This window comes from Pholcus phalangioides, unplaced genomic scaffold (assembly GCF_987345545.1).
Source record: "Pholcus phalangioides strain wild (caught in Gottingen) unplaced genomic scaffold, Ppha-v1.0 ptg000030l_1, whole genome shotgun sequence".
Lineage (NCBI taxonomy): Eukaryota > Metazoa > Arthropoda > Arachnida > Araneae > Pholcidae > Pholcus > Pholcus phalangioides.
In genome coordinates this window covers 8217806-8233023 of record NW_028301620.1, presented here as the reverse complement: position 1 = coordinate 8233023, position 15218 = coordinate 8217806, and the positions used below count along the sequence as shown (strand labels likewise).

At 39.0% G+C, this 15218-nt stretch overlaps 1 protein-coding gene across 2 annotated transcripts in view; it reads left to right on the top strand.

The window, feature by feature from the left end:
* Efr (ER GDP-fucose transporter) overlaps window positions 1-15218 on the top strand; it is a 36604-nt gene that overhangs the window by 18145 nt on the left and 3241 nt on the right. For both annotated transcript variants that reach the window (XR_016195344.1, XM_089252628.1), the window contains one exon: window positions 12273-12348. Coding sequence is in view for 1 of the 2 variants with exons in the window: in XM_089252628.1 (XP_089108754.1) it covers window positions 12273-12348 (76 nt within the window). In the remaining variant the exon portion in view is untranslated. The remainder of the gene's footprint in view (window positions 1-12272; window positions 12349-15218) is intronic.

Sequence of the window (15218 nt, the reverse complement as noted above, 5' to 3'; positions counted from 1 at the left end):
TGAGGACAAGGGTTGAATAATTGAGTGGTATTAATTGGTATCTCGAGTATCAACCCCGAGATGCTGAGAGTAGCTCTGGGACAGGGTTTGCTTCTCTGGTAGAGATGAACAAATGACAAAATTTTGAGTGAACCCTTCATAACATAGCCCTTCTTTCTCTCTATTTACCATCTCTCATCGCCGCGTCATTCTTTCTTTTCTTTTTTTTTACTTTCTCCACAGATGCTTTCATATGGGCTTTTCAAAGAGGTGACAAATAAAAGCATTGAACATGCGTGCTTGTCAAGCTCACCATAAGGGCATCGGAAGCATGGTCCTCTCATGCTGCAATTGAAATCTCCCTCCGGCCATCTATAGTGAATTTACAGTGTGGGGGGGGGGGGGAAATCATCGTTTCATCTTGATGGATGAAACTGATTACTGAAAAAAAGACGAGTTTTCGATCCCTTCTGCAGAATAAAAAAGTATATTTTTATATTGAAATAATATGCTGTAAATGTTCTAGCAGCAGGGCCATCATGGGGTCCCCCCGGGCCAAGTGATTTTTATGAGCCCGTACCTCGTAAATGCTGGAAAATATCAGCTAGATCTTATTTTTGTGAGGCCCTCTCCTCTAGAGAACCAGTTGGGTCCACCAAGCCTCAAGACAGCACTATCGAACAGGTGATGATTACTTCACACAAACACTGCTATGAACTACATTAACGAGTGCACTGCCGTGGCGCTTTTAGTGAAATTTCTTGGAGGCAAAAATAGCGCTAAAGACACCAAGTGAGAAAGCGCCGTTACTAGTGTGATATTCTTGATGCACAGTCGCTTTACCTAAAAGGGAATAATAGACTCGTCCGACGTGACGTAACTTGATGTAGCCAGCATTCTTCTCGTGATCGGTGGACTATATCTCACCTTATGCTTAACCTAAAAAAGCGATAAGTTTTCTATCATTAATATTTTTTTTAAAAAACTTAATTATGGTCCACACAATTTATGAATGATTTATACAGTGTCCCAGAACTCAACAGCCAAAATATAAGTGGGTGAGAATATATGTCAAAACAAATTTTTTTTTCAATCCAACCCTAGTTTACAACCCTTTTATTTGGGGGGTAGGAAGAAGCATCACCCCCCCCCCCTGAAAAGTTTCTGAAATATGACAAACTTGCTCACATCATGAAGAACGACAGGGAAATTTTGTAACATCCCTAGTGGGTTTTTATTTTGAAATGAGACTCATTGGTGTTTACACAAAATGTCATATGTCAAAATTTGCAATTTTCTTATGCTACTGAAAGGTTCTTTACATGTGTTTCCATGTTTTGAAAAATTCTATGTTTCAGATCGATAGAACACTAGCTAGTATTACAACAAACTTTTCTATGTAATCAAACCAGTCAGCTGGTAGTGTTGGGTTTTTTTGTCTCCTGGAAAGTGCAGTTTTTTACATACAACATTTTGCATGAACAACCTGTGTCAAACTTTTCTGTGGGGTTCTGTAAACAGGAATGGACCTAAGTACTTTGCAGCCCTGTGCAAAAGCAGCTTTGCGGCTCTCTAAAATTTGTTTTCCCATCCCCCCCGTGTCTGCTGGTACACGAGCTACTGTCCCGTGATTCTCAAATCTATACTGAATCAACACAGGCAATATGAATAGAAACAAAGGCAAGTTTCAAGTCAAAACATTTATTTTACACAATTTTATCAAAACTACATTTTGGCATTAAATTATCATCTATTAAGTTAATTCTGATTTGGTTTTTGAGATTACATAACGTCAAAATCCTATGAACAACCTAGAGAGATCTCACCCAATTCAGCCGTAGATAGTCTACTCTTTCAGCAAGACATACACTACTCAAAACAATTTGGGGAGCACATGGTTTTAACAAAATTACGCAAAGATGTATACCGATAAGTAACATAAAATGAATCATCCATAATTTAAAACCTAGCAGGAAACGGAAGAATAAAACTTCATATGCAAATCAAAGTTCATGACGTCAAAAACCAGAAAAAGGAGATAAGGGCAGAAATCGGGATGTTGCAGAAACGTCTGTTTTACTGCCGTAACTGTGAAATTCGATTGCGCAGTATTGTTTTTTGAGACAAGTTGACTTGAGGATGTCTCAACAACGTGATTTACCGGAATCCATGGTATGGCGTGTTATAGGCAGACTGGAATACGGGCAAACACAACGTAGTGTCGCTGACGCTGTTGGAGTCGCCATAAGTGTTGTTGCAAGGCTGTGGAATCGATTCCAATAAATAGGAAATGTTAGACGTCGACCAGGGCAAGGTCGGCCACGCGCCACTACAGCAACTGATGACCGGTATGTACGGTTAACCGCCTGTCGAAACAGAACAGAGAATGCTATGCAGCTGCAAAGACGGTTGCTCTTGGCAACAGGACGAAGGGTGTCCAGCCAAACAGTACGTAATCGGCTTCATGAGGGAGGGCTCTATGCACATAGGCCAATGGTCTGCATTCCGTTGACCCCACGCCACCGTGCGGCCTGAAGAAGATGGGCTGCTGAACATCGAGATTGGGAGCAACATGATTGGAGCCAAGTGCTGTTTACAGACGAGTCCCGATTCAGTCCTGTGTGTGACACCCGACGTGTTCTGGTATGGAGGGACAGGGGCACTCGAAATAACCCCACATTCGTTCGTGAAAGGTCACAATACAGACGAGCTGGTTGGATGGTATGGGGTGGAATCAGCATAGGCGGACGTACGGACCTGCATATCATTCAGAATGGCACTTTGACGGCCCGAAGGTATGCAGACGAGATACTGTGACCTCATGTCATCCCTTACACTGGAGCCATTGGAGATTCCTTTGTTTTCCAGGATAATAATGCCCGACCGCATAGAGCTCGTTTGGTGGAGAACATGCTTGAAGCTGAAACAATACAGCATATGGAATGGCCAGCGTGCTCTCCTGACCTGAATCCAATCGAGCATGTTTGGGACATGCTCGGACGACGCATTGCTGCGTGACCAAGGCCGCCTGTTACTGTCTGAGACTTGCAGATTGCACTTCTTGAGGAGTGGAACAGTATTCCCCAAAGTCTGATCGATAACCTCATCGCATCCATGGCAAACAGGTGTGCAGCAGTCTTAGCTGTTCGAGGAGACCACACGCCCTATTAAAACTCATGCATCATGTCTAAACAGTACTTTTTTGTATCGTTTACATGTAACCAAATTGTTGCCTTAAATCATCTTTTCATGTTTTTTCCATATTTTCAAAGAATTAAAGCTTAATTCCAAATTTTTTTACGTCTTTTTTCTGTATTGCGCATTGATACGCGTGTACTATCCATTGTATGCCAATACGTGGCTGTCTCACATGGTTTTCTTCACTTTATTGCTTGCTCCCCTATTTGTTTTGAGCAGTGTATTTATATCCACTAAGGCTACGATGACAATCAAGTATCCAGACACAAGTGAGACGAAAGTTCCCGGTCACCAAGAAATTTTCATCTCAGGAACACGATAGATAATGGAGAACACCACCGGTCACTGAAGAATTAGTTGAACATACTATATCATATCCAACGACCATACACGAAGGGGATCACCACCACATAATGTCAGGCCTGAAGAAGCATCATGGTCAGGCCAGAACAACTACCCAGACCATCTGGAATAGTTTGACTGCACAAAGAAATTATTATTATTATTACTAGTATTTATTACTAGTAATAAACAATTACTAGTTATTAGTTAGGGGCTAGCGCCCCATCTGTTACGATAATAGAATGCGAGAAGAAATGTAATTGTTCGGGTTTCTCCAAGGCTATTTATACTTTTTGTAAACTGGTTTTTTTTTCCTTGGCCTGATGGACGAACTTATTACCTCCGACGCAGAAAGAAAACTATGGCATTATTTAACCTGTTTTGCATATTGACATGTAACAATAATTATTTCAAGTATTACTGTTTTTTGGATTGCAACAGTTCAAACAAGATAGAGGAAGTTGGCCAGACTTTCCCATGATATCAACAGGACTATTATGTCAACAGGATCAAAGAATTATTGGCACTAATGGAAGTCTGTGATCACCTTCTGCCATTTAGACAAGCCATTTTACATAATATAATTACATCATTTCTATTTTGGAAAATATGCAACATAATTTAATTAATTAATGATAATCCTGAATGACTCAACCAGGTTTTATACCGGGGGAATAACCTGGTGTTAGTTGAACTAAAGGGTTAATGGTGGTCACATGACAATTGTACTACTGGAACATAGAGCCTAAGGGATGATATGTTTCACAGGCATCCTGGTGCATATCAAATTTTCACTGGCACGCGAGAATAACTATCAAACTACTATTTCATGGAAATAAGGCAGTCATTTTATACAAATACAACGCCACAACAGGCAAATTGCCCAACGAGGTGGCTGACTTAAGAACATCATGGATACCCGAGCCATTTTTTGGAGGCCCTACCTACTACTGCTACACTGCACATGCACCCCCCCCCCCCGCGGAACCCCCAACGAATCGGTACATGCGGGAATGTGCGTGTACGTATAGTGAAGCCTGACGTGAAGTTTTTTTTTGTTTCTCTGTAATGCTTGTTATGTGTAGTGCTGCCATCTGCCACCAGTTTTTCTAACTATGAGTGAAGTGTTATGATTGAATGATTTATCATTGTAGGACTGTTGCTCTCTGTGGCAAGACTTTTTAACGGGGAGATCGGCTCGCATTTGCGCCTTGAAGTTGGGAACCGCAGAAAACCAGCTTCAGCCGACCACCACGGCGGCAAAAATTTTGTAATACATTTGGACAACAGTTCCTGCTGCCGAGCGAAAAAAATTACAAGTGTGTGCCCCCCGTCTCCAGGACCATTCCTCTACAATGTCAGTATGCAGGGAACCATGGTGGAAGGGTTGTCAAAGCTAGAGAACCAATCATCTATCCAGGGTTACAACTGGATACTTTTTCAGCCAGAGAAAATTCACATTTTACCCCCTCCCCCTTTTAATCAGTTAATACTTGATCAAAAGAATTCTCAACTCCTCCATTGGCTAGTGCCTAGGATGTCAGAGATCCACCTGCATCCCCCACCTCACCTCTTAGCAAAGTATTGGGGGGGGGGGGAATTGAAAATCTTGTCTTGAGAGTTCAATGTCTGATTATTGAGGGTTCTCTGTCTTGGACAGAGATTTAAGCTATTTCATACTTTGTTAAGAAGTTGAAGTCAAAATGTAATCAAAGTATTTTTTATCCTAAAAAATCCTCCAGAGTATTTGTGGCCTCTAAAATTTAGCGGCCCGGTGCAGCCGCACGCTTTCCACCTGCTTCAGTCTTACCCTATCTCCAGTGGCGGATCATGATTTTGGGAGGCCCCAGGCGCAACCTGATCTGGAGGCCCCCCTATCAGGGGCGGATTAAAGGTAGGGGCTGTCACCCATCCCCCCCCCCCGAGAGCAGAAATGGAAAAAAAAAATGTTTTCTACGTTTTTGACTGAATAACAAACCAAGAAAATAAATTTGCTTAAAAAAGGGGGAAAATTCAGAATTTTTTCCAAAAAAAATCAGAACCGTCCTGAAAAATTGAACACATGGTCACAACCACCGCCCCCACACACAAATTTGCGTTTATCCACCACTGCACCCTTTTGGCCCTAATAAGAAAGAGATGGTTCACTAAAATGAACAATATTATGAAAATCATAACTTTTTTTTTATTTTTGCATCACCAAAACCATAAACACAAAAATAAGATAAGGAAATATAATGATATTCTCTGGTACTAGATGAAAAATAATCACACTCCCATTAAAAAAAAAAAAATCACAGTAAAATTCTGCATCATATTTTTAGTAATCTAAGATGTCCGTCCTGGTGCCTTCAGCCACACGGCAAAAATGGAGATCCGTCATAGTTTTAGTAATTTAATATTACTGATTAAAAAAATTTGATAATATCTCAAATATAATATATTTGATTTGATATAAAGATACTGATAATATTTAATAGAAAAACATTTCTTTAATAGAGGGAATAGAGGGAAGAAATTATATCAGAGTAAATATGAGAATTATATTTTTAATGAAAGAAATTATTTCAGAATGAATAAAATTTAATGAAAGAAATTATTTAAAAAATTTTTTTTAGAAATTATTATTTTTTATTTGTTTATTCTATTTTATTTTTACTATTATTATATTAATTATTATTATTTTCTCTTTCAGCCACCTCGTTGGGCACTCTGCCTGTTGTGGCCTTTGCCTTTGTATTATTTGTATTCAGAGTGAATAAAAATCTTCTATATTATGCCCCCCCCCCCCGTTTAATAACGAAAAATGCCACAGTATAACATTGTGGCCCGCGTACTTTATAAAATGTTTCAATATGGCCTGCTATGCCTCAAAGGTTCCTGCAGTAGACTCTCGCTAATCCGGTACGTATTAGACCACCTGGGTGTGCCAGATTTTACCGAAATTGCTGGATTAACTTTGAAGAAACCCATTGAAATAATATATGAAATTTCGTGCAAAGACATAGTCAGGACTTGATCAGCAATTAAGAAACATTAGAACGTGTTAAGGGGTTAGGGCATCAGGAGAAAAGTGACACCACACCACCTAAATATCCTGGACTACTGGACGTGCTGGATTAGAGCACGACCGAATTCTCGAGAGACTACTGTAGTTGAATTGAAATGCTCAAATGAAAATTTATCAGATAATTTATATATTTTTAGTTTTGCTTACCGTTATTTTTGGAGATTCTGCAATCTAAATCCTAAAGGAAATCTTGAGGATCGGCATGAAAATTTTTTTCATTACAATAACACACATTACAATTACATTAACAATAAACACTTTTCGGTCTGACACAAAGATGTTGTCTACCCAAGCCTCCTTGACCAATCCAAAAATGTAGCTCTTTTTTTTAGAAAGAAGGAAAAGAAACCCCCTTGATTTTTTTCAGCCGGTGAGGGAGTGTTAAAAGAGAAACAGAAAAATCACGTGATTCAGAATGCATGTCATTCAGCATTCATTTCAAACCCCACTTTTTTTTTGTCATATGGTCGTATGGTTACAGTCATAGATTGCAAATGTATATGTTGTTTGAACCAGCTTATAGTATTTCATTCAAACAAGTGGGAGACAAAATCACAATAAGAGCTCTACTACATTCATTTTAATTAGTACGAGTGTCTCTTCCTGTCGATGTCGCCGCTTGCCGATAGCCATCTTGCCATCCATTATACTGTATACAAAAGCTTACACCAAAGCTGTCGTATTATCGGTGCCCATAAAAGCATTTAATACTGTGGAATGAGACCATGGCCCCCACATCCTGGACTAGGGCCCCTAGGCTGGAATCTTTTACGGGGGCCCCCCCGACCAGACTTTCGCGGGCCCTTTTATGATGGATTTATAGTGTTAAAAAACAAGAATAATGAAAATCGTCCCGGGCCCCAGGGCTGGAGCCTTGCCAGCCCACCCCTTGTGGGGGCTATGAATGAGACATCTGTTTATGCCTTCACTCCAATTTTCATTTCGGACAGACATTAGGACCTGCTGTTCTCACCCCTCCTGCTGCTTGTGCCCTTAGGGAAATACTGTTTGAAAATGACCCTCCCTGAATGATCGCTTTACAATGTCTCTTCTTTCTTTGTAGGGGAAAAACTGGCCCTTGAGAGCTGCGTCTTGTAAATTGTTATTTTCTTTCAGCTCCCGTTTTTGTTCCATAACACTTAGGCTGGGACCTGACTACGGCGCGGTTGCACGCGGTTGAGGTTGGGGGAGAAGGCATCATCTATAGTTTTATTCTGTCAACGCACAGATACAACTGCAACCGCTGAGCGCGGTTTTTTCCACCGAGAAAATCCACATTTTTTGGGACGGTTGGGGTAACCGGAAAGCTGCCATCATGTATTGCAAAGGCTTGAGCTCCCTGATGACGGTTCGGCTGGACCTGCGGTTGCTCTCTTCCATTGTCTATTAAGTGGTTTGACAAGGAGGGTGATGGGATTTCGTATGCACTGGACAAAGGAATTGCTCTCCTTCTCAGGCTGCCATAAAAAAATGAGAGGAGAAGACAAATTCGAGGAACTGTATGGTGAAGTTCCATGCGACGGAAACTAATTCTTTGTTTGGCGCTTTTGCACTGATAACAATAGAAAAAACCAATGAAGAAAAAATTAAATTTTTCTAACTAGTGAAATTTTTTTGCTTTCCTACATGAGCATACATTGAAACTCGGTTATAATGACATTCATAAACTAACGTGATTACGCTAAAACCGAGATGTATATTTTAGAACACTTGAATGAAATGCATTGGATCCCGATTATAACGTGTTAGCAAAAAACCAATTAGTTACCTCTTCCAAAAGAGTACAAATTACCACGGGGCCCAACCATTTATAATAAATTCTTAAAAAATTAGAAGTAAAAATAGTCAGACATCTGAAGGAATATATTGTTATATTTGCAAATTCTCCATATCAAACTTTTGAAACATTTATTAAAAGCCTAAGTATGAACCGGGGATGAAATATGTCCCTAAGAGCTGCATTGTGTGTTTTGTTTTCATTATTCTGCCTTTTTGGTATTTATTTTTGTATCGTATATGAATGTGGCTGTCTATCTGTTGTTTTTGCAATGAAAAAAAACCCATCTAGGCCAGCGGTTCTCAACCGGTGCTCCGTGTGAACTCCCAAGGGCTCCGCTGCCCTCGAGGAAAATAAAAAAAGAACCAGTAAATTTGAAAAAAAATAATTATTAATATTTTTGAATAAAAATAAATCAGTAACTTTGATGAATAAATAAAAAATAGGCCTACGGGGCTCCGCCATAGAAATTATATACTGGAAAGGGCTCCGTGGGTCAAAAACGATTGAGAACCGCTGATTTAGACAAAACGTTGTATGCGGGTAATATCGAAGAGTGCACTAAAACAATTTTCACACCTACCGTTCTTTTCAAGCAGTTTTTAATTTACATACACACACAAAGCCACAACTAGGGAGAGCGGGTCCACTGTATCGAGTGCTGAACTAAAGGGGGTGCCGAATTGCCCCTTTAACACCACTCCTTCTAACCTTTCCTTATACGGGGACGCCAAAAGCTTGCAAGCTCCAGTTAAAAAAGTATCCAGCTGCGGCCCTGTATGTACCTTAAACCTTGCAACATACATACTGATGAACAGGGCCAATATTTGCCGTTTGAAATTAATTCAGAGTTGAAGAAAGACAACCTACAAGTTGACCCATTTTTGATGCTTTTACGATTCGTGACCAAATCGCACAAATTTTTTTATATATGATGACTAGAATCATCATAATTAATTTAAATAACATATATATTAAAAAACTATTTAAGTAACCTATTTTTGAAGTTTTGGCTTGAAGAAAATTATTGGCCATGAATTTAGCACGTTTTTCTTTGTAATTAAAGTAAATTTCCAATTAATTAAATTTCTAATTAATGGAAATTAATCATAATAATTGTAATTTTGGGAAACCCCATATGACCAAAAAAAAGTCAAGGAAATTCCTATCCTATTTAAAAAATATATATTTCTTTTGATGGTCAGGAAAAAAAAATTCAGATAGGAAATCGGAATGAAATTTCTGAATTTCATGTCTTAAAAACTGTAAAAAATCAAAAATTTTTTAAAAAACATTATGATACTCATTAGACCTTTTAATTCCCAAAAATGTTCATTTGGGGACGATTCATTTATACGAAATTATTTACATGCTTCACACTAAATCTGTTTCCAGACACAGATTTATGGCTTCGCCACGTGCTGGCTATTCGAATTGCTCTGCCCCCTATTCACGTTATAATTTAAAGTTCTTGACCACGAATTACTCAAATTTGCCGCCCCTCTGAACTTGCTACCCCGGCCCGCTTAACACCCTGTACATACGACATCAGGGCCGCAATTAGAGAGGAGCAGGTGGGACTGGTGCCAGGGTCGTCTTAAGAGTATTATGGGCCCCCCGGGCCAAGTGGTTTTTAGGAGGCCCTACATGGTAAATCCTTGAAAATTTCAATCGGATCTCATTTTTGGGAGGCCCCTCTTCTCTTGAGGCACCCGGGCCGTGCTCGGGTGGGCCCATGCGTTAAGACGGCACTGACTGATGCCCCGAACTCCGAGCCAGACAGGAGCGCAAGTGTTAACCTTTCATCTCTCCTTCAATATTAAAATGAGATGCCAAAATGCGTGCTTGCCCCGGCTGACCACGCATGTCGTTGTGGCCCTGTACATCAGTATGTATGTTGCAAGATTTAAGGACAGGGCCGCAGCTGGATACTTTTTTAACTGGAGCTAGCAAGCTTTTGGCGTCCCCGTGTAAGGAAAGGTTAGAAGGAGTGGTGTTAAAGGGGCAATTCGGTGCCCCCCCCCCCCCTAGTTCAGCACTCGATACAGTGGACCCGCTCTCCCTAGTTGCGACTTTGTGTGTGTATGTAAATGAAAAACTGCTTGAAAATAACGGTAGGTGTCAAAATTGTCTTAGTGCACTCTTCGATATTACCCGCATACAACGTTTTGTCTAGATCAGCGGTTCTCAATCTTTTTTGACCCACGGAGCCCTTTCCAGTATATAATTTCTATGGTGGAGCCCCGTAAGCATATTTTTTATTTATTCATCAAAGTTACTGATTTATTTTTATTCAAAAATATTAATAATTATTTTTTTCAAATTTACTGGTTCTTTTTTTTATTTTCCTCGAGGGCCGCGGAGCCCTTGGGAGTTCACAGGGAGCACCGGTTGAGAACCGCTGGCCTAGATGGGGTTTTTTACATTGCAAAAACAACAGATAGACAGCCACATTCATATACGATACAAAAATAAATACCAAAAAGACAGAATAATGAAAGCAAAACACACAATGCAGCTCTTAGGGACATATTTCCTCCCCGGTTCATACTTAGGCTTTTAATAAATGTTTCAAAAGTTTGATATGGAGAATTTGTAAATATAAAAATATATTCCTTCAGATGTCTGATTATTTTTACTTCTAATTTTTTATGAATTTATTATAAATGGTTGGGCCCCGTGGTAATTTGTACTCTTTTGGAAGAGGTAACTAATTGGTTTTTTGCTAAAACGTTATAATTGGGATCCAATGCATTTCATTCAAGTGTTCTAAAATATACATCTCGGTTTTAGCGTAATCACGTTAGTTTATGAATGTCATTATAACCGAGTTTCAATGTATGCTCATGTAGGAAAGCAAAAAAATTTCACTAGTTAGAAAAATTTAATTTTTTCTTCATTGGTTTTTTCTATTGTTATCAGTGCAAAAGCGCCAAACAAAGAATTAGTTTCCGTCGCATGGAACTTCACCATACAGTTCCTCGAATTTGTCTTCTCCCCACATTTTTTTATGGCAGCCTGAGAAGGAGAGCAATTCCTTTGTCCAGTGCATCCGAAATCCCATCCCCCTCCTTGTCAAACCACTTAATAGACAATGGAAGAGAGCAACCGCAGGTCCAGCCGAACCGTCATCAGGGAGCTCAAGCCTTTGCAATACATGATGGCAGCTTTCCGGTTACTCCAACCGTCCAAAAAAATGTCGATTTTCTCGGTTGAAAAAACCGCGCTCAGCGGTTGCAATTGTATCTGTGCGTTGACAGAATAAAACTATAGATGATGCCTTCCCCCCAACCTCAACCGCGTGCAACCGCGCCGTAGTCAGGTCCCAGCCTTATACGTACAGTATACATTAAAAAAAAAAAAAAATTGCGGTTAAAAAAAAAAAGGGAGAGCAGATACTGTACTTAGTTCAAGAGATTTGTTGATGCGCATGTAAATTCATATGTAGGATGAAGCACACAACTATTTGGAGGCCCCCCCGCTCTGCCGAGGCCCCAGGCGCGCGCCTCATGCGCCTGTGCGGTAATCCGCCACAGCCTATCTCTAAATTATGCTGCAATTTCATCTCTTGTGCAAAGCTTCCAATCCAATTGCAGGAAATTATAGAGAAAGGAAAATATAATTTTTTCTCTCTAACAGTATTATGTATGTATGGGGAAAATATTTTTTTCCCCTCTCTCAATCCCAGGGTTTCTTTAGGACCTTTTTTTGTCATTAACCTAAATTACATAGCAACATGTTCTGATAAAAATTCATTTATTACTGTGGTTTTGTTGCAAAAATTGTTTGTCCTGACGTGTACTATCAATCCTTTCATTTCATTGGTACCTTTCCAAAACATCCTGTATGTCAATGGATGTTACAATTTTGCAAAATCAGTGATCATATCTTATTCTTCTGTTACAGCATGCGCTACCATTACCAGGGTTTCTATTCCTGATAAAAGACATCTACAAACACTGCAAGATCTTCTCTTCATCTGGTAATTTTATTGCTTTTAACTCATTAATGTTGAAATTTGCGTTAATTTGAAATTTGATGTGTACATGGGTGATTGTGAATTTTTTCAACAAAAAAGATTGGTGATAAAACGTATCAGAACAAGCAAATTTATGGTATGGCATTGTCACTTATAGTACTTTAATACCCCCCCCCCCCCAATAATGCAACCCAAATCATATCTTGGAACAAATTACTGACAAATCTGAGTATTATTGTACTCACTTTATCATATTTTTGTTCTCTCATTTTAGTCATCTGAGCAAATCTTGAAGGCATATTAAGTCCCATTCTTAGACCGGAAATGTTTACACGCAAGAGTCGCATCAAAAATACAAATACATCAGAAAGAATTAAGCAAAATCTGCTCATGTATTACATTGTAAATCTGCACACCCTCATTTTTTATGAACTTGTACAGACTTTGTAAATAGTTCGTAAAATTGAGTTTGTAAATAGCAGAGACGGTGAAAAAATGTAAGAAATGAAAAATGAGTTGGTCACTCACTTTTATTTGGTGATTTCCAAAAAACATCACTTACTGTATATACTCATGTATAAGCCAACTCCCTCACTTCAGGACCACCAAAATCTCAATCAACTGATCCATTTCTCTTGATTCTCTAAGCTCTACATCAAAAACGAAATCATCGTTAGGTATATGCATCTTTGTTTTCATCTTCAACTGCACTGTCATCACCGTTATCATTTTCAACGAGGATGCTGTTTTCAGTTCCAACCATCCATTGTATCACTGATACAAAACATTTTTAAGGATTTCAGTGGTACACAGAATTTCACACCTTGCGAACCCATTGGCACACTAGGCAAATCTTCAGAACTCATTCATTGCATCCATAAATCATAGGCCGAGCTAGACTTGAAAGTCTGGAGGAGCACGATGATGCCAATCCATATACAGGGTGATTATAAAAAAACTATCCCGACATATGGGCCCCTAACTATCATACCATTCACAGAAACTGAATGGAATTTTGGCATAAGGTATTTTGATGTATGCGCTCAAGAATGATATGGAAAACAACAGTGTCACTCTAACAGTTACGGTTACAGTGAGAAAATTTCGAAAATATCAAATGGCAACACCAAGTTTTTTGTATTGGAATGTGATTTCCATTGTGAAAAACCCTAAATAGCGTTCGAACGGCAACTGCAGCATGAAAATCACCGGCGGTAGATAGGCTAAAAGTGAGGACAACCAATAAGGACAGAGAAGTAGCATAAAATAAAGCATTTTATTGTGTTTCACAAATTTTCCACATGACCTTGTGGGGGACTAATCAGGCTGGGATCTCAGCCGAAGAAACGGTGTGACGAATGAAACAAACATTAATGCTCTGGTGCACGGCAAAGTCCTTTTTACTTTTTCCTTGCCTAGCTCTGGGGATTTTCGTGCTACAGGTGCCATTCCAATGCTATTTAGTGTTTTTCAGTATGTAGATCGCATTCCAATACAAAAAACTTGGTGTTGCCATTTGATATTTTCGAAATTTTCTCACTGTAACCGTAACTGTTAGAGTGACACTGTTGTTTTCCATATCATTCTTGAGCGCATACCTCAAAATACCTTATGCCAAAATTTCATTCAGTTTCTGTGAATGGTATGATAGTTAGGGGCCCATATGTCGGGATAGTTTTTTTATAATCACCCCGTATATGCATATACATTAGATTATTAAGCCCTGACTTTCATGCTGCAGGGTGGGGTGCCCCCCTTTTCCCATGTATCTCTGCCCATTCCTTAAATTCCTTTTATGGACGTCTTTTTTCAGGCACCTCATTTGCCAATTTGCTTGTTGTGGCCTCTGTATTCAAAAGACTTGTTGATGTTCACATCTAATGGCTGTAAAATCAACATTAGTTAACCTGGTACCAAAGTAAATGACGCTTTTGAATTTTTTTTTTTTTTTTTTGCTTTGGCTCTAACATTGTTGGTGCTGTGGAATTTGAACATAGCTACAAAAAAAAATCCCTCTACTAATTAGTAGTGTCATTTAAAGTAGTCCTATGATGTCACAAATCTTCAAACTATTCATATGGAGGTCATATAGATAAAGTGAGTCAATATTTTCTTCCTAAAAACTGATTCATGTATAAGCAGTTTCCCCCTCGGCTTATATTCTAGTATATATGATACTAGCTGTAATACCCGGCGCCGCCCGGGGTTTCTTCAATGAGGCTTTATGGATCACGTGATATCTCCCTCTTTCTTTGAGGGACATACAAATCGTGTTCAAGTTGAACCAACTGGCGACTTACTGCGCGACTCATGAAATAAACAAATCTAGATTTAAAGAAACATAGAAATGAATATATATATTTTTTTCTTTTTCAAGGGGTGCCAAGTATTTCAATTCCCCTTCCCCTGAAGTTCTAGTTATTCATCTGCCTGTTTCTGCTTCGAAAAATATTAAAACTGGAATTTCTTCGATGTACTTTATGAGCCCATAGTTAATTTTAAAACAATCTAAACTATATGTGAATTTATGCAGTTAAACAATAAGGAGACATTAATTTTCATACTTGAGAAAATATAAATAAAAAGTTGAAATCAATGTTATTGCATGGATCTCAACTCAAAAGTAGGTCTGGCTAATCACTTCATATTTAATCTCCTGGGCTTCGTATATCTCTAAGCGAACTCAATATTTCAAAAATCTAGAATTCAAAAAAAAATTTCAAAATTATTGATGCGTGGCAAAAACCCCGCCAAATTTTCGCATTTCTGCAGTAAAATCAGAAATTTTAACACTGGTTTCTATGAGGATTACCCTTTTCCTGACCCTCAAAGCTATGCTGATGATGATTATGACATACATTCAAAAAGCCTCA